Genomic DNA, 18,563 nt, shown 5'->3' on the forward strand with positions numbered 1-18,563 from the left:
AAGCTTCTTAAAAGCCAAAGTCAACATGCCTTGGCTGAAAATAAGTTCTTTGCATCACTGTTGAATATTTTCATTATATTATTGACGGTCGTTTTTGAATACCACTGTAGCAATATGCACCTTGCATTGTTAAAGCTTGTCATTTTTGTGTGATTCACAAATATATGTTTATCACCGAGAGGTGGAGAGAACTATCAGTCAAGTGAGACTGCTGATCCAGACGCACTACATTTGACGGCGAAGGAATGGCCCTGTAGTGGGCAATCTTTTGATTTGGGTGCTATTTGGAGTTATCTAATGTTCTTTCAACATCTCAAATTTTTTACTCAAATAGAATGAGGGAGGTGCATTACAAAAGTCCGTCTATAGCTGTCGTAATAAACTGTTTGGATCACAATGGTATTATTCAAGGATAATGGTAGTCTGCCTTATCCCTCTAAACACACATGCACGCACGCAAATACAGGTCTACGCTTGTCTAGTCCTAGATGCACATTCACACACTTGCAGATGACACAGAAACCTAGAGACACAATAGCTTTCTATCCCTAGACTCTACAATTTTCCTTTCGTAATCCCCTCTGAGTCTATTAATATTTCTGTTTCCATGGCGATTGGAGCCTTGCCCAATGTTGTACAGATAAGAGGAGATAAGAACATAAGGAGCAGGGAGATAAGAGCAAGTGACCCGGAGAGATCAGAGCATTAAAGGTCAGGCAGAAGAGCAGAAGTAAGTCACTGAGAAATGGACCATCCCAGCTTAACTCCACTGCCCACCCTAGGAAAAAAAAAAACTAAATACAAAAGGCTGTAAGTTCTCCAGTATTGCAACGTTTGAACAACAACTTAGAGGTGATTTTTGCAGCAACTTTCTTTGTGTACCAAATTGAACCCTCAAGAGAAGTAAAATGCGAGCCAAATAGTCTGACATCCTGTCACTACGCATAAATATTGTGAAATATCACTATAACTAATTGGATAACTGAAATATAATTACTCCCAAAGCATATTCATGTTGTCAATTTGACCAAATAACTGTCTTAATGGCAACAATAATACAATGAATACCTTGTCATTAATTAACCTATAGCTTTGCAAGTGGAAGTATACATTTTGTCTCCTCCTTAATCTGCCATTACACTCATTATATACTGTTCTGCAGAGCTGCAGAGAATAACATTGTGACATTTTCTTTATTTTAATTTAAATTTAAATTTGAACTGATGGCAAACCATTAACAAAAGTCTTTACATACGTCAAAATTGATATGTTACTGTCTTTTAAGTAGATAATGGCACATTATTGAGTACTAAGAGAGGTGTTCATTCTCGCGGATATTTTAAAATTGCACACTATAAGAATAATATCAATACAATTTCTTAAATTGAACTATCCATCTTACCCTAAAACAATGGGACACAACAACTATCTACTCCTCTAACAGACCATCAAGACAGAAGTTGTATTTTGTAGGATTTGACTTTACCTGTTTGTTGCTGTACTTCAGTTGGCTAGTCTTGTAGCTGTAATCTGAATACTGATCTGAGCTGGTAGAGTTGTCATCTCCTCCCGTTCCTACAAAGGTGTTTGCGGCAGGAAGATCCTGGACAGCTTGATGCTTCTGTGAGGCTGAAGGGGATTGGGCCTGCAGCTGGATGGAGGGTAAGGGGGAGTTGGAGCGGTAGTGCCGGCCTATATCTGGGCTTCCTGGTGAATATGTTAAGGGCAAGTGTATCCTGGGGCTATCATTGACTCCATCAAGGTTGAACTTTAGACTCTTTTGAAGACTGACTTCCTCATCTTCCCCGAGTGGTTTTGGGGACTTTTGGGGTTTTCCTTTCCTTCCTCGTTTGCCTTTGGCATGCTTTGGCACCTGTTTGGGTGCATATAAGTCCTTTGTTTCCTTCTTTCCAGCCTGATACCCACTCTTAGTTTCTCTCTGGATGCGGTGTCGTACAAATACCACCACCAAGATCAGCATGACAACACCTGCCACACCAGCAAGGCTTCCAAACAAAATGTTACTACGCTGTGCAGCAAAACCATTGTCAGGATCACCAGCAATGTCTCTGTCCAGTGGAGTGTAAAGACTGTGTCCTACTAGGGCCTCCACCAAGCTGACATTGGAAATAGTTTCATTGACATAGATGTGTACCAGAGCAGTTGCATGACGTGCTGGCTTCCCTTTGTCACTCACTCGCACCACAAGACGATGTAGTCCGCCATGTTTTCGAGTCATCTCTTTTGCAAGTGTGATCTCCCCACTGGAGGGGGAAATGCGAAATAACTGGTAAGGGTTTCCACCAGCAATGCTGAAGACCATCTCTGCATTAGGCCCACTATCTAGGTCTTCAGCTTCCACTATCTCAACATGGCTGTCTGGGGAGGCTAGAGGTGACAAGCGGCTAAAAGAAGAATTGGAGGGCTTGGTGACTACAGGGTCGTTGTCGTTTTCATCTAGTACATTGATGGTAACGCCCACATATGAAGATCGAGGTGGCTCTCCTCCATCCACTGCTTTTAGACGGAACGTATAGCTGCTTTCTTTCTCCCGGTCAAATGAGATACTTGAAAGAATCGTGCCTGTTCCATTTTGAACAATAAACTTCCCTCCATCGGGCTCTACAGAGAGTTGAATTTGAGCGTTATCCCCTTTGTCCACATCCACAACTGTCACCATGCCAACTGGACTGATGGGAGGCATGTTTTCCAAAACTGAAAAGCTGTAGCCACTGAGCATGAACTTGGGGTCATTGTCATTGCGGTCCAGGACATTTACTACAACAGTTGCTGTTCCTTTGTGAACAGGTGACCCTTTATCTGCTGCGGTGACCCGGAACTCATAGCGTTCTTTATGCTCACGGTCAAGCGGGCTACGGGCTCTTACTTCGCCCGTATTTGGATCAATCTCAAACAGACCTTTGATGGATGAGTCTGCCACAATAGTATAGAGGAGTTCTGCATTAGTGCCAGTGTCAGCATCCGAAGCTATAACATCCAAAACCCTCTCTCCTGGTTGGTTTTCTTCGGCAAAATCTACCTCAAACAAGGTTGGGGAAAATATTGGAGAGTTGTCGTTCACATCAGTCACTTGCACCTTGAGAGAATTTGTACTAGACAGTGCCGGATTTCCAGAATCCACAGCCACAATCTCCACTCGGTAATCCCTAATCCTTTCGTAGTCGAGGGGAGTGGTGGTCTGTAGAAAATACTTCCTCTTGTTGTCACTGGATGAGTCGCTGGCAGGGCGGAGCTGGAAGGGCACATCTCCTGCAACCACACAAGTGACCACGGCATTCTCTCCCTCGTCCTTGTCGGACACTTGCACCAAAGCAACAGCTGTTCCAACTGGCATGTCCTCCGAAATGTTAGCCACTCCTTCATTGTGTGTCACAAGACCAATGCCACGAATCTCCACCGCTGGAGCGTTGTCATTTTGGTCAATTACCTCTATAGTTACAAATGTCTTGGAGCTTTTAGGTTGAGGACCCTTATCTCTCGCCACCACATAGAAGGACAAGCTGCTGATTTCCTCCCTGTCCAGGGATCCTTTGACATAGATAATGCCAGTGGAGCGATCAATGCGTAAGAGTTTCGGCACTGGGTCTACTGCTTGGTGAAGGGTGTACTCAATTTCTCCGTTAGGGCCCATGTCAGAGTCATTTGCTTTAACCTAAAATGAAAGGGATTCTGTGGTTAGAAGCTTGATTTATGCAAAACAAATTGGGGTTGGAAATAAAGGACACCAGTGTAGGATTTTCTCTGATGGTCAATGAATTAATTAAAAAATGAATCAACGGATGGATGTCTGATGACTTTAAAGCACAGCAAGTGAACAACTTTATTTAGGGATTTTCATTATTGCCTGTCATGTCTGCTTTGGATGGTTGTGTCTTTTTTTTCTCTTTGTCCCATTTCTTTTATTCCAAAAATGAGGGTGAGAGAAAAGGTCCACATAAATACATATTGCTATTTCTTTCATGACCCTCTCTGTACAGTTTCACAGTGGTATGCAGAGAAAATCCTGCAGAGTGTATCTTCCTCCTACACTACAACGTTGGGAATCTCTAATTCTATTTTCACAAGTATAATAACACAACAAAATAAACAAGCAGCTTAATATTATGAACAAGCATAATATATTAATAATTGTAGTATTTTTGTGATAAGGCATATTAGAGTAATAGGAGTGAATAAGTTTGAAGTAACACATTTTGTGAAAATTTAGATGATGTGAGCTGACAAGTGTGGCTTGTTTTGTATTAGCGGTTGAATTTTGAACATTCAGACTTGTTAGGATTTAAAATCTGAATTGCAGAATACAAATATATATCTTTGATTCATGTTTTCACATTAGGACTATATCTGAAGAATAAGCGCTGCACACATATAATGCACAGACTACTTTTTGAAAAACATCTTGATAAATTGGCTGAGCTTTTTTTGTGTGTTTTTTTGTTGCTGAATACAACATTTTAAATGGTACATAAGGACAAACAAATTTGGTTGCAATTTAACAATTCACTTCAAGCTGCACTTTGATTTAAATTAGTTCTTATGAGTTAGTATATTTGCATCACAATCTTACCTGCAATACAGAGTGCCCCACTGGACTGTTTTCCAGCACTTCTGCCTCATAGGAGGCCCTTTCAAACTTTGGAGGGTTGTCATTGGCATCAGTGACTACCACTCTCAGCAAAGCACTGCTGTAGCGCTGTGGGTTTCCTCCGTCCACTGCTTTGATGGTGAGGTCATAGGAATCCTTTACCTCACGATCTAGGTTACCCAGGACAATGAGCTGTGGGAGCTTGCCCCCCCTGTCTTCAGCCACCTGTAAACCAAATAGGGTTGCAGCATCTGGCCCTGCAGTCAGAGCATAATCCGCGACTCCATTCCTTTCAGAGTCTCTATCTGTAGCTAAAGGTATGGAGAATAGCGCCCCCATGTTTGTATTCTCAGGGACAGAGATGGTGAGCACAGAAGAGGGAAATTGTGGAGTGTTGTCATTGATGTCCTGTACCTCAATGCGTCCTTCAATGAGTCGTGGACTCTGGTTCTGTATCAGATCCGTCACCGATACTTCAAATTCCAGGTAGCAGGGCTTACCCTTAGCGAGGGATCGACAGTCCCTCAGGGTCTCTCTGTCTATGGGAATCTCTGTGGTGAAAATGTCTCCTGTCTTTCCATCAACACGAAGGTATGGGGCCCCCACCTCCAGCTTGTAGAGGTGACCAGAGTCTGGCAGGCCCTGGTCTGCTGCCAGGCTACCAATGAGAGTGTTTGGAGGCTGCTCCTCCTGGACTCGGTACAGGATACTGCCTTCAGCAGAGCCACAGTGCAGCACCAGGACCCAGAACAGCACTACTTGTAAGTTTAGTTCCATGAGGTCATCAGAAGATCTGCCTGCAAAATAACAGAGTATTTATGTCAAAATGGTGTTTCCTTTCAGAATCATATGTAAATGTATTGCAATAAAATGCCTGACAGCTGTCGCGAGCTTCATAGGCAACAATTGCTTCACTCTTATTTAAAAGAAAACACAGAACTCACATCAACAAGTCAGACTACAGAAATATGTAGAGGATTAAAAACGGTATCAGTGTATAACTAAAGCAGCAACTGTAACTATTTCCCAGCTTGGATTCTCTCCTGTAACAGAGCTTCAATATCTTCAATGAATGTCTCAGCTTTACACATTTTATGTAAAAATTATTTTAGGAAGAAATTGTATTTTGTGAGCTTCGACACAAAACAAATGTGAGGGCCAGTGTGGACTGCATTGTTTCAGCAGCATAATCAAGTAAAAGTGTAATGCAGAATCAGATTGCCCAAGAGACTCATTATTTTGGTATTACACTACTAGACATTGAGTGGGAAAGCAAAGCAGCTCAAAAGTAACCGATATAAAACACACCCTCCAACATAAATCCTGAAGAAACCCACCAATATGGTGTCCAAAATCGGCCTGATCTGTTTCATTACTGGAGAGGCCTCTAACAACAAGCGCTAGCATACTAAAGGTTGCGGTGGCAATGAGATCATCATGTAGATTTTGCAACTTGACATGCAGCTTCAAACAATGCACAATGCCGAAATTTCAATCCATGTTTCATTGCTACTGGCGAGCTCAAACACTGTAATCATTATGTTTGATTTTGAACCTTTCAACTCTGTAATTACGACCCATTACTTTAGTGTCTGCTTTGATCTGTATTCCCTCTAGCTAAAGAATTCTGTCTTTTTTCATGCTACAATGATTTTAGACGACAATTATTTCCTGTGTGTGTGTTGTGTGGAGTTCTATTGGTAATTGAAATGAGAGGTTAAGTATCAAGGTCCAGTACTCTGGAAAACTTATTGGTGGCAATATTTAACCAGTTTTGTGTGTTCGGCGGATCTATGAGTGTCTCTAACGGCCCCATTTTTTTTTATTAAAAAAAGTGTTCTGTAGTTGAAGCTTTGTGTTACCTTACAGATAGAAGAACTTTAATAGAAAAGAAAGAATACATGTACTGGATCTAATCTCGGCTGGTACCCTGAGGGACCCTCAGGGGAAAATAAGCGAGATCAGTGCAGCCTTAGTTTGTGTGCTTGTAAGAAAGATGAACATGGTCAAATTGTGTTATACTGAGCTCAAATCACTACGTTTTGCATCTCAAAGGAAACAATGTTCCAAAGAGGAGTAAGGCAAATATGTATTAAGCGAGACAGCAGAACACAAATATACAGAAATCCAATGAAAAATCCAATTCCTTTTGAATACATTAAAATGGGAAGTGCAGGTTATTGATGTACTAATTGCTCAGTTATCGATGTGTCCCTTTTTACATTTGCGCGGGGGAGCTTCAAGTCAACGTGGCGTGAACGGTGAATGTGCTTTTTGTGTGTCCATGTGGACAGGGAAAAATAGGCAAGCAGGAGTAAAAACATAATCAGCGGGTACATTGCAAAACTCATTTATTGTACCGACAGCTGACAGTTCAATTCCAAACATCATTTGCGGGAAAATTATATATGGTCATTCTAAATCAAATGGTTTTATGTTGCAAACCCTGCTTGTAAAAAATGGTCAGATAACGACAATAGATGTTTCTCCACTGTCATTTAGTTAACGTGATCATACTCTTTCAAAGATGAGTCATGAGTCTGTATACAAACGGGTCCAGAATGTTACTGTAACATGATGCATGCTTTAGCTTCTTGACACTTGCATCATCTTTTCTTACTCCCGTTAAAAACAAAAAAGCACTGTTGAATTTAATTTTACAATATGGCGATTTCAAAAATGAAAACCATAATTAATGTCATAATGTTTTGTCTGGCTGTAACTGTCCCCCTGCCATTAGAGCCACTTCTAGAATGAACAGGCGTGCTTTGATAGTGACATGATTGTTATGCTTGATGACACTCATGACTTAATGTCTTCTAGTTGGCCTCATGCCTGTCTTCCAGATGGCACCGTGCCTGGCAGCCACGGCGAATTAGTGTTCTTTTTCCTTTGTTTACATTGACATTAAAATTCATGTTGTTTGTGAGACATGCGTTCTGCCATCACTCAGTGAGAGTTTTTTATCGGTTGAATATTATTGACACCACGCCTTCCGGCTTCTAACTCACATTTCTCAGCTATCTCACAAATATTTTAGCAGAAGCTTGACAGCAACCTTTTTTTTTTCTTTTTTTCCCAATAAACTAAAAACACTCTGGAGATGGTGGCGAAAGAGGAACCAGTGCTAAGATTGTGTTCACTACTGGGCGAGTCTCACTATGGTGCACTACCTGAGCGGCAAAATGGATGAATTAGAACTGCTGAACACAACTAGGCGTGACATTTACTGCATCTCAGCACTTTTCCTGTGAAAAAACGTGGGTTATCATCTGCCACTCCAGATGGTGTGGTAGACCCACAAGACTACAAGCTGATTCAGGCAGATCGCGATCCATAACTCAGCATAAAATCAAAGGGAAGAACAAGAAGTTAGTTCTACCAGCGTGTTCAAATGTGTCTGTCACATTACAGTTCTGGTCCACCACTCTAACCACTGCTTCTGTTGCATTTCACGGCGTGGGGCAAATGCTCGACTGGAAAGGGCATCGGAATCGTTGAAATCTTAAGAAAGTGCGAGGCTCAGCAAGTGAAATCCTTTTTGTCTGTTGAAACTCACCCAGTTAACACCCAAGAACTGCAGCAGCACAGTGGTGTTAAACCAAGAGAATTGCTGCAGAAACTCTCTTCATCCGTGTCCACCCATTATAACTACAAAAATGCTACTTTGTGGTAGAGATGCCACAGGACAACTTTAAGCTGGCTAATGTTTGGGTGACCTCTGTTGTACTACAAGTTGCATGAGTGCAGTGCACACTGTACATCCTTAACGTAGAGCTATTAGGGCTATGTTCGGCTTTAAGGGCCCATCTTGTTAGTCCCTTTGGTGCCGTGTGCTGCAAAATGTATCCTGCAGAGATAGACAAACCAACAGACACATTGCGCCACACATCTATGGAGGCGCAACAAATATTCTGAAGAAATATCTTTCCAAATACCATCAAGGCATTCACTGTCTTACTGTCGAGAGAACTTTAACTCGACCAGCGAAGCAGCATTCAGCACATTGCCTCACGCTGTGCTCATGCAATGGTCCAGATGGTTCCAACATAGAGAAAAACTGAAGGCAGCCTGTACCACAGTTTGAAAGTGGACCTTCAAAGACCGTTATAAACGGCCTGATGGGTTTCCCATGTTTAGCTTTGCAACAATAAATCAAGTTGTGGCAAAACTGCTCAGCAACAGAGTTTAAGACCCCGAGGAACACCAGGGAGTAGGCATGTCATGCGGCAAGAACACTTAAATCCAGCTCATTAAGACCATCAGGGGTGTCAGGTCTAAGTACAAGACTGGACTAGAGAGTCTGTGTTTCATGACTCATTCTCAGCATGGCCATCACCCCACAGACTCACAAGCTGCAGTGAAAACTCACCCAAGCAAACCCCTTCACCTGCCAATGACCCCATATAGATAAGAGCGGCTCTCAGAGACTCTCACTGTGTCACTTGGGAGTCAGTTGTCACTTCTTGAAGTTTCATTGAAATGTAGAAGTGTCGTGATTGACACATGACTGCAAAACTGCCCTCGCTATAGGTAAATAAAACATATTCACGACCATTTAAATATATATTATTTGCATATTTTGAAAGGAAAATGCAAATAATATATATACATATACGCTGTAATAACCTATTGTGTGAAATGTGAGTTTAGAAAACAGTATTGCACACCTTTCTTTACAACCAGTGTACAAATATCTGATCCAGAATGTGCAAGAATATATGTTATCTTTATTTATACGACCAGAACCTTTAATAATGAAAGGAGATAGGATTTGTTTTGTTCAAAAAAACAAACAAAAATGCAAAAGAGGACAGAGCAAGGAGCAAAACGCATTCACAATGAGAATATCAGAATAGTTGCAACAACTTCAAAAGGAACAGAGAGGAGACTTGGATTTCACCAGCGGAAGCAGAAGTGAGGGGATGTCTCTTCATGTTGTTGCTCCCTTCCTTCAGATCTCTCCCATGCCTCATGGATCTGCCCATTTTCTCTACTGCCGTTTCGAATAACAGTGAACTCCCAAATTCCTCCTAGCAACTGCCTGCAATACTCCATCCATCCATCCATCCATCCCTCCACCTCTCCCTCAGGGCTCAGTGCCGCTGTGCTCCTCACGGAGGAGACGGGGAGAGACTTCTCTGGAAGCTAAACATCAGTCAAACTGCAATGTCTGATTGAGTCTCACCTGGAGCCCTCACACGGTGCACCAGCCAGCTGACCCCACGGGGCAAGAGAACATTTCAACTCCTGCATGTCTACGATCAACTTTGCCCACGCGGTTTCACTCATTCCCCAGAGGGATTTAGTTTTATGCCTTAATGAGGCCAGGGGTGCTGAACCCAGCAATAACTATGGAATGTGAAAAAGTGGTACCACCCTTGCCTTAAAAAACCTGGAAAACCCACTACTGCACCACCTGGAGTGTGTTGGTCGGTGGAGAAATGCAGAAATATATGCACCTGTACAGCAGGATCATTTTATATTTGCTCCAACGTCAAAAACCTTCATCGTTAAACTGTTCTTTGTGTGTTTTGCCAAAGAACCTTTTGCACCACAGGCAGTTGCAAAACTGTCTTTGGGAATGTTGACATTTCATATTTGGTAGGAATGAAAAATAGATGGTTAACATTGCACTCTACACTCCAAGTTTTCATTAGTGGAGTGGTTATAAGAGTGAGGACACATTTGCAGTCTGGACCGACGGGTCCTGTTTTATATTAAATCTAATATTAATGATTATAAGGGAACATATAGGGTGAGAAACATAGAACTAAAAGAACTGAGAATAGATGGACATACATCCTTTGTCATATATAAATTTGAAGTAGAAAAGCAGAAATTATTAAATTAAATTATTCAAAATATTAAAAGTGGGTAATATCTGTTAGATCATCCAGTATTTAGTCAGTTATCATCAAATTGATTAGGATCATCAATCTATCATCACTATTTCCTCTGTGAGATGAATATTTTACCTTTTTTTGCAAAATAATTTCCAATTATTGAAAGAGATTAAAAGTGTTGCTGTTTTTCGTTTTGTTGTTGTTTAATTTAAATAAAGGGGCAACACATATTTGGTTTGATGAAGAAGTAAAAGAAGATAAAGCTGCATAGCACATGCAAGCGTTGTCATAATTTTTAAAAAAGGTATGGAAAAAATGAAAAAATACAATTGTGTTGCAGAGCATGTACGCCTGTCCTGGTTACCATAGAGACAGACTATCTACTGACTGAGTCAACACAGTGACTGACTGGGTGACACTTGCTCTTTGAGTTGACCGCTCCTCAGGTCCAGCAGAGATGACTCATGTGTAGAATCAACTGAGGTATAATTTGATATTAATAATATGTCAAAGGTGTGGGGTTGTGTCTGGGGTAAAATGCATATTCCTGATCATCACCAGGCGTATAGTGATGAAGATTATAATCCAGCAGCACCCACGGTCCTCTTGTTCCTCTGCAGAACCGGCTTTTTCACCTGTTACTCTGTATAAATCAAGCTCCTGAATGTCTACTATAAGATGTGATCTCCACTGCTTTGCTCGAGTGTGGAAAGATAGCGGTTGATGTAATGATTTTCTCAACTGAGGTGATTTGATATATTGGCTGACTCTGCGCCTTTAGCTAGTATAACAGGTAAAACCCATTACCCTCCCACCAGCATGATTTATGATGGGTAGTAGCACAGCTTAGGCCTCCCTACAGCTGGTCCACCAATACAATTTACTGCAAAATGTTACACTGCACACATCCAGAGACAGTAAACCTTGGCTGTTGGTAATGGGAGAGAAATGGGAAACACTTTGGCTATTCATGTAGGCTGACCCAGACCAGAACACTCTGAAACCACCACAACAAGCGGCGGCTTTCGCACATTGTTTAACATGAGTTATGTTCATACTAACGGGTCATGATCTTTAAAGACCTTGTTGGCCTGTGCTCGTGTCTAAAACCAGATTTCCTCAAGCTCTGAAGAAGGAATGGCGGTTTGAGCAGTCAGTCAGAAAGCCGCTTAAGCCCTTTCGATGATTTGATATGTTTACCGGATGGCAAACCGATGGCCTTCCTCCAGCAAATATAATTACATGACTCACATGTTATTGCACATTATTCAGTAGAGTGGAGAACATAGTTCACCATTGATCGCTATGCCAATATAATGAGTGAAAGAATTTAGGGAATTAAGCTTGCAGCCTTTCCTTTTGCTGATGTTATAGATCGATAGATAGGCACAGGCTACTTGTTGACAAGAATTATTGGCAGAACTGAGTCTGTCTTTTTCTAAACTCCCATCTCAACCGTTTCATAATCGACAGGCAGATACATCCTGATCACATTCCTCAGGTTTATGTCTTTGGGGTAGCTGGGCTATTAGGCCGCTGTTGATGGCCTTTTAGCCCACAGTATGTGTGGGAACTTCGACCGATGTGACTCCGTGGAGCAGACTATTAAAATGTGGAGTGGAGAGAAACAACACCCCAGACTCTTGCTGAAGAGGAGGGGAAATTACCCGTGCGGATGCCCTGATCAAAGGTGTTTTTCCCCCCTCCAATTATTTACGTGACTCTCTATTGGAAAAAAAACTGCCAGATAATTAACATGGTAGGAAATTTTTGCGTCAAAAAAAATAAAATAATCATCGTTACGCATGAGTAAACCGCTCCAAATAAAGATCCACTAATGAAGGCAATTAGTGTGATATTTGCAGATATAATACAATACATGCCGAATAAGGGGTGATACGAATGGATCACATTTTCTGCTTGACAGAATCCATGATGGTATTAGAAGATGCAATTAGCCGATCGTCATATATACATGAGATTGAAGCGTGTATGGAAGCACGTATGGGCAGACTCAATAATGACTCACGGAGGCGAGAGCACTCCGCTCGGATGTGTTTTAATGCGATGCCTCGTCTCATCCTTTACGGGGCGCGTCATTATCGTGGCTGACATCCGTGACAGTTCATCGCGTCCTGATCAACCTGTAACACCATCACCCGGTCTGCTGTTAAGTGCCTCGCGGACAACTTGTTGTAGGCTACAAAACAGTCCACGAAGGACCTCGGGCCGCGCTATCAGACCGCCTCCTCAACTCGGAAACTTCGCACACACACACACACACACACACACACACACACACACACACACACACACACACACACACACACACAATTGCCAACAGCTTCGGCCATTCACAACAACTTTCTTGGGGGTAAATCTATCAGTCATTTCAGTACCTGAGCCAGAGACTTCTCCGCGAGCGCCTGTCGCGTCGCCAGTCCGTCCGACAGCTGATGCGCGTCCGCCGGTAATCCTGGAGGCAGGTGTCTAACCCTCAAACCTCCACCGCGGTACCGGCGTCACGAGAACTTCAGCAGGGAAAAATATACAAATTAAAAATATATTTTAAAAATCCGCTCACCGCGGTTTTTTTTGTTGCAACTTTCCGCACCAAACAAAACAAAAAATATCTGGTTTCCACCGTCGTCCGTCAGGCTCGTTTTCGTGAAAATGTGAGAAGTTGTGAGCTGTTTTTTTTTTGCTTTTATGTCTCACTCCACAGGGACGGGCAACTGTGAGCCATTTTCCGAATCCTCAACAACTGATCCCTGCCAAGATATGCACTCGTTGGCGCATCCCATTCGATCCAAGTTTCTCGAGTGCGTCAGTCTGACACAAGTGAGCTGCAACGCACTCCTAAGGATGTCTAAGCGACGGCAACATGCATGGCATTCTTGCAACGTGTGATTGTAACAGCTAACCGGTCCTAAAGCTCGGAGCCCGTCTGAAGCATTTCCAGAGAGCAAGTGGTGAGATGCTGTGGGTAGGTTAGTTGCTCCCCTCTCTCCCTCCCTCTCTCTCCGCTCATCGGAGCGTGGGAGGAGGTGGGGCTCCCATCCACCGCAGCACACAGCAACTTCACACTCAACATCACATTACGCCTGGGCTGCCCACCAGGAAATTGTGTGATTCCGACAGTTTGAGATCTCATCAAACTGGGTCACCTCAAGTGTGTGTGTGTGTGTGTGTGTGTGTGTGTGTGTGTGTGTGTGTGTGTGTGTGTGTTACGTGTGTGCCTGTGCGTGCGTGTGCCTGTGCGTGCGTGCGTGTGTGTTGCACATTAAAGAATGTGCGCACCATGCAGTCATGTGTTGCTCTCCTTTTGCAACGGGACAGCTGTTTCTGTTGACACGCAATGTACCGATTGTACAAAATGTCGAATGTTAATGTAACAGGTAGGCTTCACAGACAGTTTACTTGTTGATATGTATTCCATGTAGCAAAAAAGGAATGGCCTAAAATGGAAGCTGGTTGGATACTGTTTATGCATCTGGCGCCACCCTCAGGCAGTTATAACAGGGAAGGGAAGTAATACAGGCGACATCAGCTGAGGAAAAAAGGAGAATTTAATGATGATTTTGCTTGATGTTGGACTATGTTAACGTTGGATTGTTTTTTGTTCTCCCATCGTAGACAATGCAAAATGCTGTGCATGTGGATTGTAATAATTTAGTTGTGTCTAACATCATCTGTTAAATCTGCAGCAGTGTAATTAAAAAAAAAACAATGCTTTAGCTCTAAGCTATAAATCAGCTTGGCACAGCAGGGAGCAGGATCCATCCCACGCCACAGTTGTTGCCTTCCTTTCTTCCACAGCACTGATGTCAGTGATCATAGCTGCTTAAGCTATAAGCAATGGACCAGGAGCAATGAGTCAACCACGGGTTTTGTCACAAAGGAAAGCCTTCAGCAATCGCCTCCGGAGAAAACTTGATTTCCTATCTTCCCCAGCCATTCTGAGGCAAGAGTTTATCAGAGTGTTTCCAGTCTGTGATCCTTTACTCCTCCCCCATCTCTCATTAGCTGCAAACACACAGCTGTTGGGTTACCTCTCCAGGGCTCCCATTAAGGGCTGCCACTCAGGCTTACAGTGTCCCCGAGCCAATCATATTAGAGCTCCCGCCCACGCAATGCCGCTGCTACGCTGCTCTTCACCAGCCATACTAATAACGTTTAAGTATTTTCACAGGTGGCCTATAGGTCTTCTGAGAAGAAAACAGGTTTGTAAAGAGGGGAAACAATGTGAGAGGAACAGAGGATATAACAGACACTAACAGAAAGATCTAATAATTAGGAAAGTCAGTGAGTGACCAATCATTTCAGCCAAATCAAAGTCCCATTTATGGGACTGAAAACCATTTCAATGTGTGTGTCATGTCAGTTAGCAGAAATGGATTTTGATCATCGTTTCAGGATTAAAAAAATGATTTGATAAAAAAAAAGACAATGTAAGGCAGTGTCTCAGAATACTATACTCAAACTGACACATATTGTCAACATATTATATATATATATATATATATATATATATATATATATATATATATATATATATATATATATATATATATATATATATATATATAATATTTAATCTGTGTCTTACTTAAACCAAACCACGGAGACGGACTGAGGTCATGTTTAAACATGCGTGTTGTTCATTTCAGGTATGACTAAAATAGTGTGGGCTAAAATACTGCGTCTTTTGATGTCTTTAGTCGGTTTAAAGATCACAGGCCCTGTTTGATTCCCACTCACCTTTTCCCAATACACTGCTTGTGGCCAGTACCTTGAATATTACAGCCTCATACATGAGGAAAAGTTTTTTTTCAAGTCTGATTGAGTCATATAAACACATTCGTTAAGCACCAATTAAGCGTTTGGCAAGTTTTTCATGAAAAAAATCTAGATAATACAAGACCCATCTCCATTTACGTCAATTGATGCTGAAAACTTTGAAGCTTGGCATGCTTGAATACTCTGTAGGCAGACTAAATGTTTTAATTCTAAGCTCATGGTGTGTTAGCTATTGCCGCACACAACAACACTGCGAGTGTATGTGATTTGTATACATTTACATCTCTTCTCTTATCACATTTACCACACCTGGGCACCTATCCTCCCCCACAGACAGGGATATGCAGACGTCACAACAGACAGACGCAGAGACACACACACACAGACGCACAAACATTATGCAACACAAATGGGGATACATCTAAAGAGAGGAAAACGAGTACATAAATAAATAAAATACTGCAGCAAAACTCCTCAGTATACACTTTGTGGAGTAAAAAAACAACAACATGCTGCTGCACTGCTCTGTTTACATACAAATGTTAATGAGGGCTGCACCTCTGGTCACATCCCAGCCAGTGATGTCACAGTGGGTGTTTTGCCTTTGACAGCTGATTAAAAAACATCCACTGTGACATCAAGGGGTGTGGCCAGACATTAAAAAAAGACAGTCAAGCAGGGCAGGAGCATCTTTCTGTCATGCGTGATTTGATGTAGATTACCTTTTTAGAGATTTAAGTCTGGAAGCATCCAAACCTGTGAGGGTAAACAGACACTGAGTTGAAAAACGTGTTGCATTAAAATTTGTAGGGTATCCACCTGTGGAGCATGAGCAGTTACAGATGGGTCAACGGAGGGACGGAAGGAGCAGTGAGGTAAAAAGGAAAATGTATTGTTGAACTGCTCAGCCCCGAGGCAAAGCCCAACAACACCGTGTCAGCACTTTATGAAGCAAAGTACTAAACTGATGTACTTTAAATCTGATTAGTGAATAGTTTTCATCACTACTAAAATTAGGTTTCCATTTACTTGTGAATCCATACAAATTGAAAATAATATCTAATCATATAATATTTCTGAGTGCAGGTATTAATTCCGTAATGGGAGTCATACGGAGTGAAGGCAGCCGGGGGAATACTATATACAGCAGAATAAACGCTAATAATTTGCAATAAATGCAAGTTTATGGATGAACTCAAGTGAGACATTTTGATTTTACCCAATGGGGTACTTCCACTGTTTCTACAGGTTACGTGGAAAGATTGTAGAGTACTTCACAACACAAAAATGTAAATTACTATTGATCAAAAAAAATGTGTGAAAACTAAGGCGAGGAGCCGAGAGGTCAAAAGCATAACAGTTTTTAAAAATCTCAAAGTACCACGTAAAAAAGTTGAACTCTTCTGCTAATCCGAGTGGTAGACGGCTACACATGAAAACTGCAATGCTGTTAAAATGTAAAATGCATTCATCAGCATGTCTGAAAGGTGCTTTGACCCGATTGGGAGGGTTTCTGTCGTCTCTCTACGGCTTCCAACATGGCCACGCTTGAGCTGGTGGCTCGCAGCTAACGGTGTGGCCGGAGCAGCTCTGTGAACAAAGCAAGGAGGAGCTCGGGTCACAGCCCACACAGACTTTATTCCCTATTCAGGAAGTTCAGGAAGATATTACTTCTGTTTTAACATTGCAAATAGCTGCTATATTCATTCTCTGAATCCTGCATGTTTAATATTTGTTTCAGAAAATCACAATGTGAGATTTACAATGGGAGCAGGTTAACCTTCTTAATAAACATGTTGATACATCATTGTTGATTACCTAATGCCACTGTAAAAACACAACACAATACATGTTGCCTTAGTAACAATACTTTTAACATATTTTATCATATCATAGCAATACTATTACCATATCTTATCATATTTATCCTAGCAATACTATTATCATATGTCTGTGCAATACTGTTACATCTTTTATATTTTGTGCCTTATTTTTTTAAGTTTATTGTGATTCTGTGTTAGGAGGACAGAGCAAAATAAACTTTTCATTGTATAGAATAACATAATCTGTTATCTGTGCATATGACAGTAAAAACATATTGAATTATCTTAAATCTTAAACAGTGCATATTCTAGCTTTGTCTCCTGTCTCATTCTATACGTAACAGTCAATCCAATGCAGTACTTCTATTCTCAGGTGATGTCAACATGTATCAAAGGTAGTTTAAGTTTGCATGTTTAGACACCTTATATCTCTTTTCAATATGGGGATTCTGAGGGTTTTTTCACGTCAATAAGAAATAGGAAAATTCAGTGTGTGGGAGAGGGGGGGACCATCACTTCCTGGCAGAACTGTGTTAATGGACAACTGATTTCCTAATGGCCCTGCATGGCATCTGAGGAGATGTAAAAGAGGTGTGTTTATAAAGCTGTCAGCACCACATGGACAATTTGCTGTCATAGCTGCCACGATGTAGCTCGGTGTGTGTCTGTGCGTGCTTCTGATTGGCAGTTACAAAGGCTGAACAATTTACCCGCTTATATTTCCACCAGCAGCTGTCCATTCCAGTTATCACTTCACCTCATGAACACCTGTTTGTCTTCTCCAAACAATCCCATGCATGGGAAAAGCTAGGGGCTCAGCAGTAAGGCGGGCACTGATGTGTAATTAAAAGAAGAAGACAGGCAGTAAGGTGACAAAAGAGTAGGAAGACAAGGGTGGTTATATTAAGTCTATACTTGCAGCGGCACATTTGCTCTTTCTCTATGAGGTCTGACCCTCAACTCCCCTGAGCATCCCACACACGCAGGTATATGTCAGATTTATTCTACGCGCAGCCGCTGCTGCTTGCTCACCGGGAGAGTATACAGTGAACTTAAATCAAAACAAGTGAGCATTTGGCTTTGTGTTTGGCCCCATGTGGTTTGGTTAATTAACAGAATGGGTTCTCGAGAAAGCAGAGAGTCTTAAGAGGTGGGAGGATCTGAATCACTCCTCCCTTTTGTACAGGGATGCAACATCTTAACTTGGGAAAAGAAGGTGCTTTAGAAACACTGTACGGCCTCCATTCTCACACAAGCAGACTTCAAAAGAGCAACCATAAATATATTTCTTTTAATTAATATTCAAACTGAATGAGTATATTGCACTGTCGGGGTAGGTAATCCTGTTACTGTCATGTAAACATGTCTCTATGTCTTACACTCCTGCCTCCTTATCATATTCAAAGCATTCCAGATTATATGCAGCAGGGCTGGCTGTCAGTATTTCTCTTAAAGGGTTGGGGGGTCGTAGCGTGTTTGAACATGCCA

The 18,563-nt window shown here is 41.8% G+C and overlaps 1 protein-coding gene across 2 annotated transcripts in view; it reads right to left on the reverse strand.

Moving 5' to 3' along the window:
- Positions 1 to 13,373, reverse strand: part of pcdh1a (protocadherin 1a) — a 90,861-nt gene extending 77,488 nt beyond the window's left edge. Inside the window, exons 1-3 of one of the 2 annotated variants that reach the window (XM_068601356.1) lie at positions 12,852 to 13,373; positions 4,589 to 5,403; positions 1,487 to 3,673 (exon numbers count right to left, since the gene is read on the reverse strand). In XM_068601356.1, coding sequence (XP_068457457.1) covers positions 1,487 to 3,673; positions 4,589 to 5,383 — 2,982 coding nt within the window. In that variant the 5' untranslated portion in view covers positions 5,384 to 5,403; positions 12,852 to 13,373. Of the gene's footprint in view, positions 1 to 1,486; positions 3,674 to 4,588; positions 5,404 to 12,481; positions 12,555 to 12,851 lie in introns of those variants that run through there. The other variant, XM_068601354.1, reaches the window with a different exon arrangement.
- Positions 13,374 to 18,563: the final 5,190 nt, after the last annotated feature.

The sequence above is a fragment of the Clinocottus analis genome, unplaced genomic scaffold (genome assembly GCF_023055335.1).
Source record: "Clinocottus analis isolate CAN_PGR_092001 unplaced genomic scaffold, fCliAna1.0.p SCAF_5, whole genome shotgun sequence".
Lineage (NCBI taxonomy): Eukaryota > Metazoa > Chordata > Actinopteri > Perciformes > Cottidae > Clinocottus > Clinocottus analis.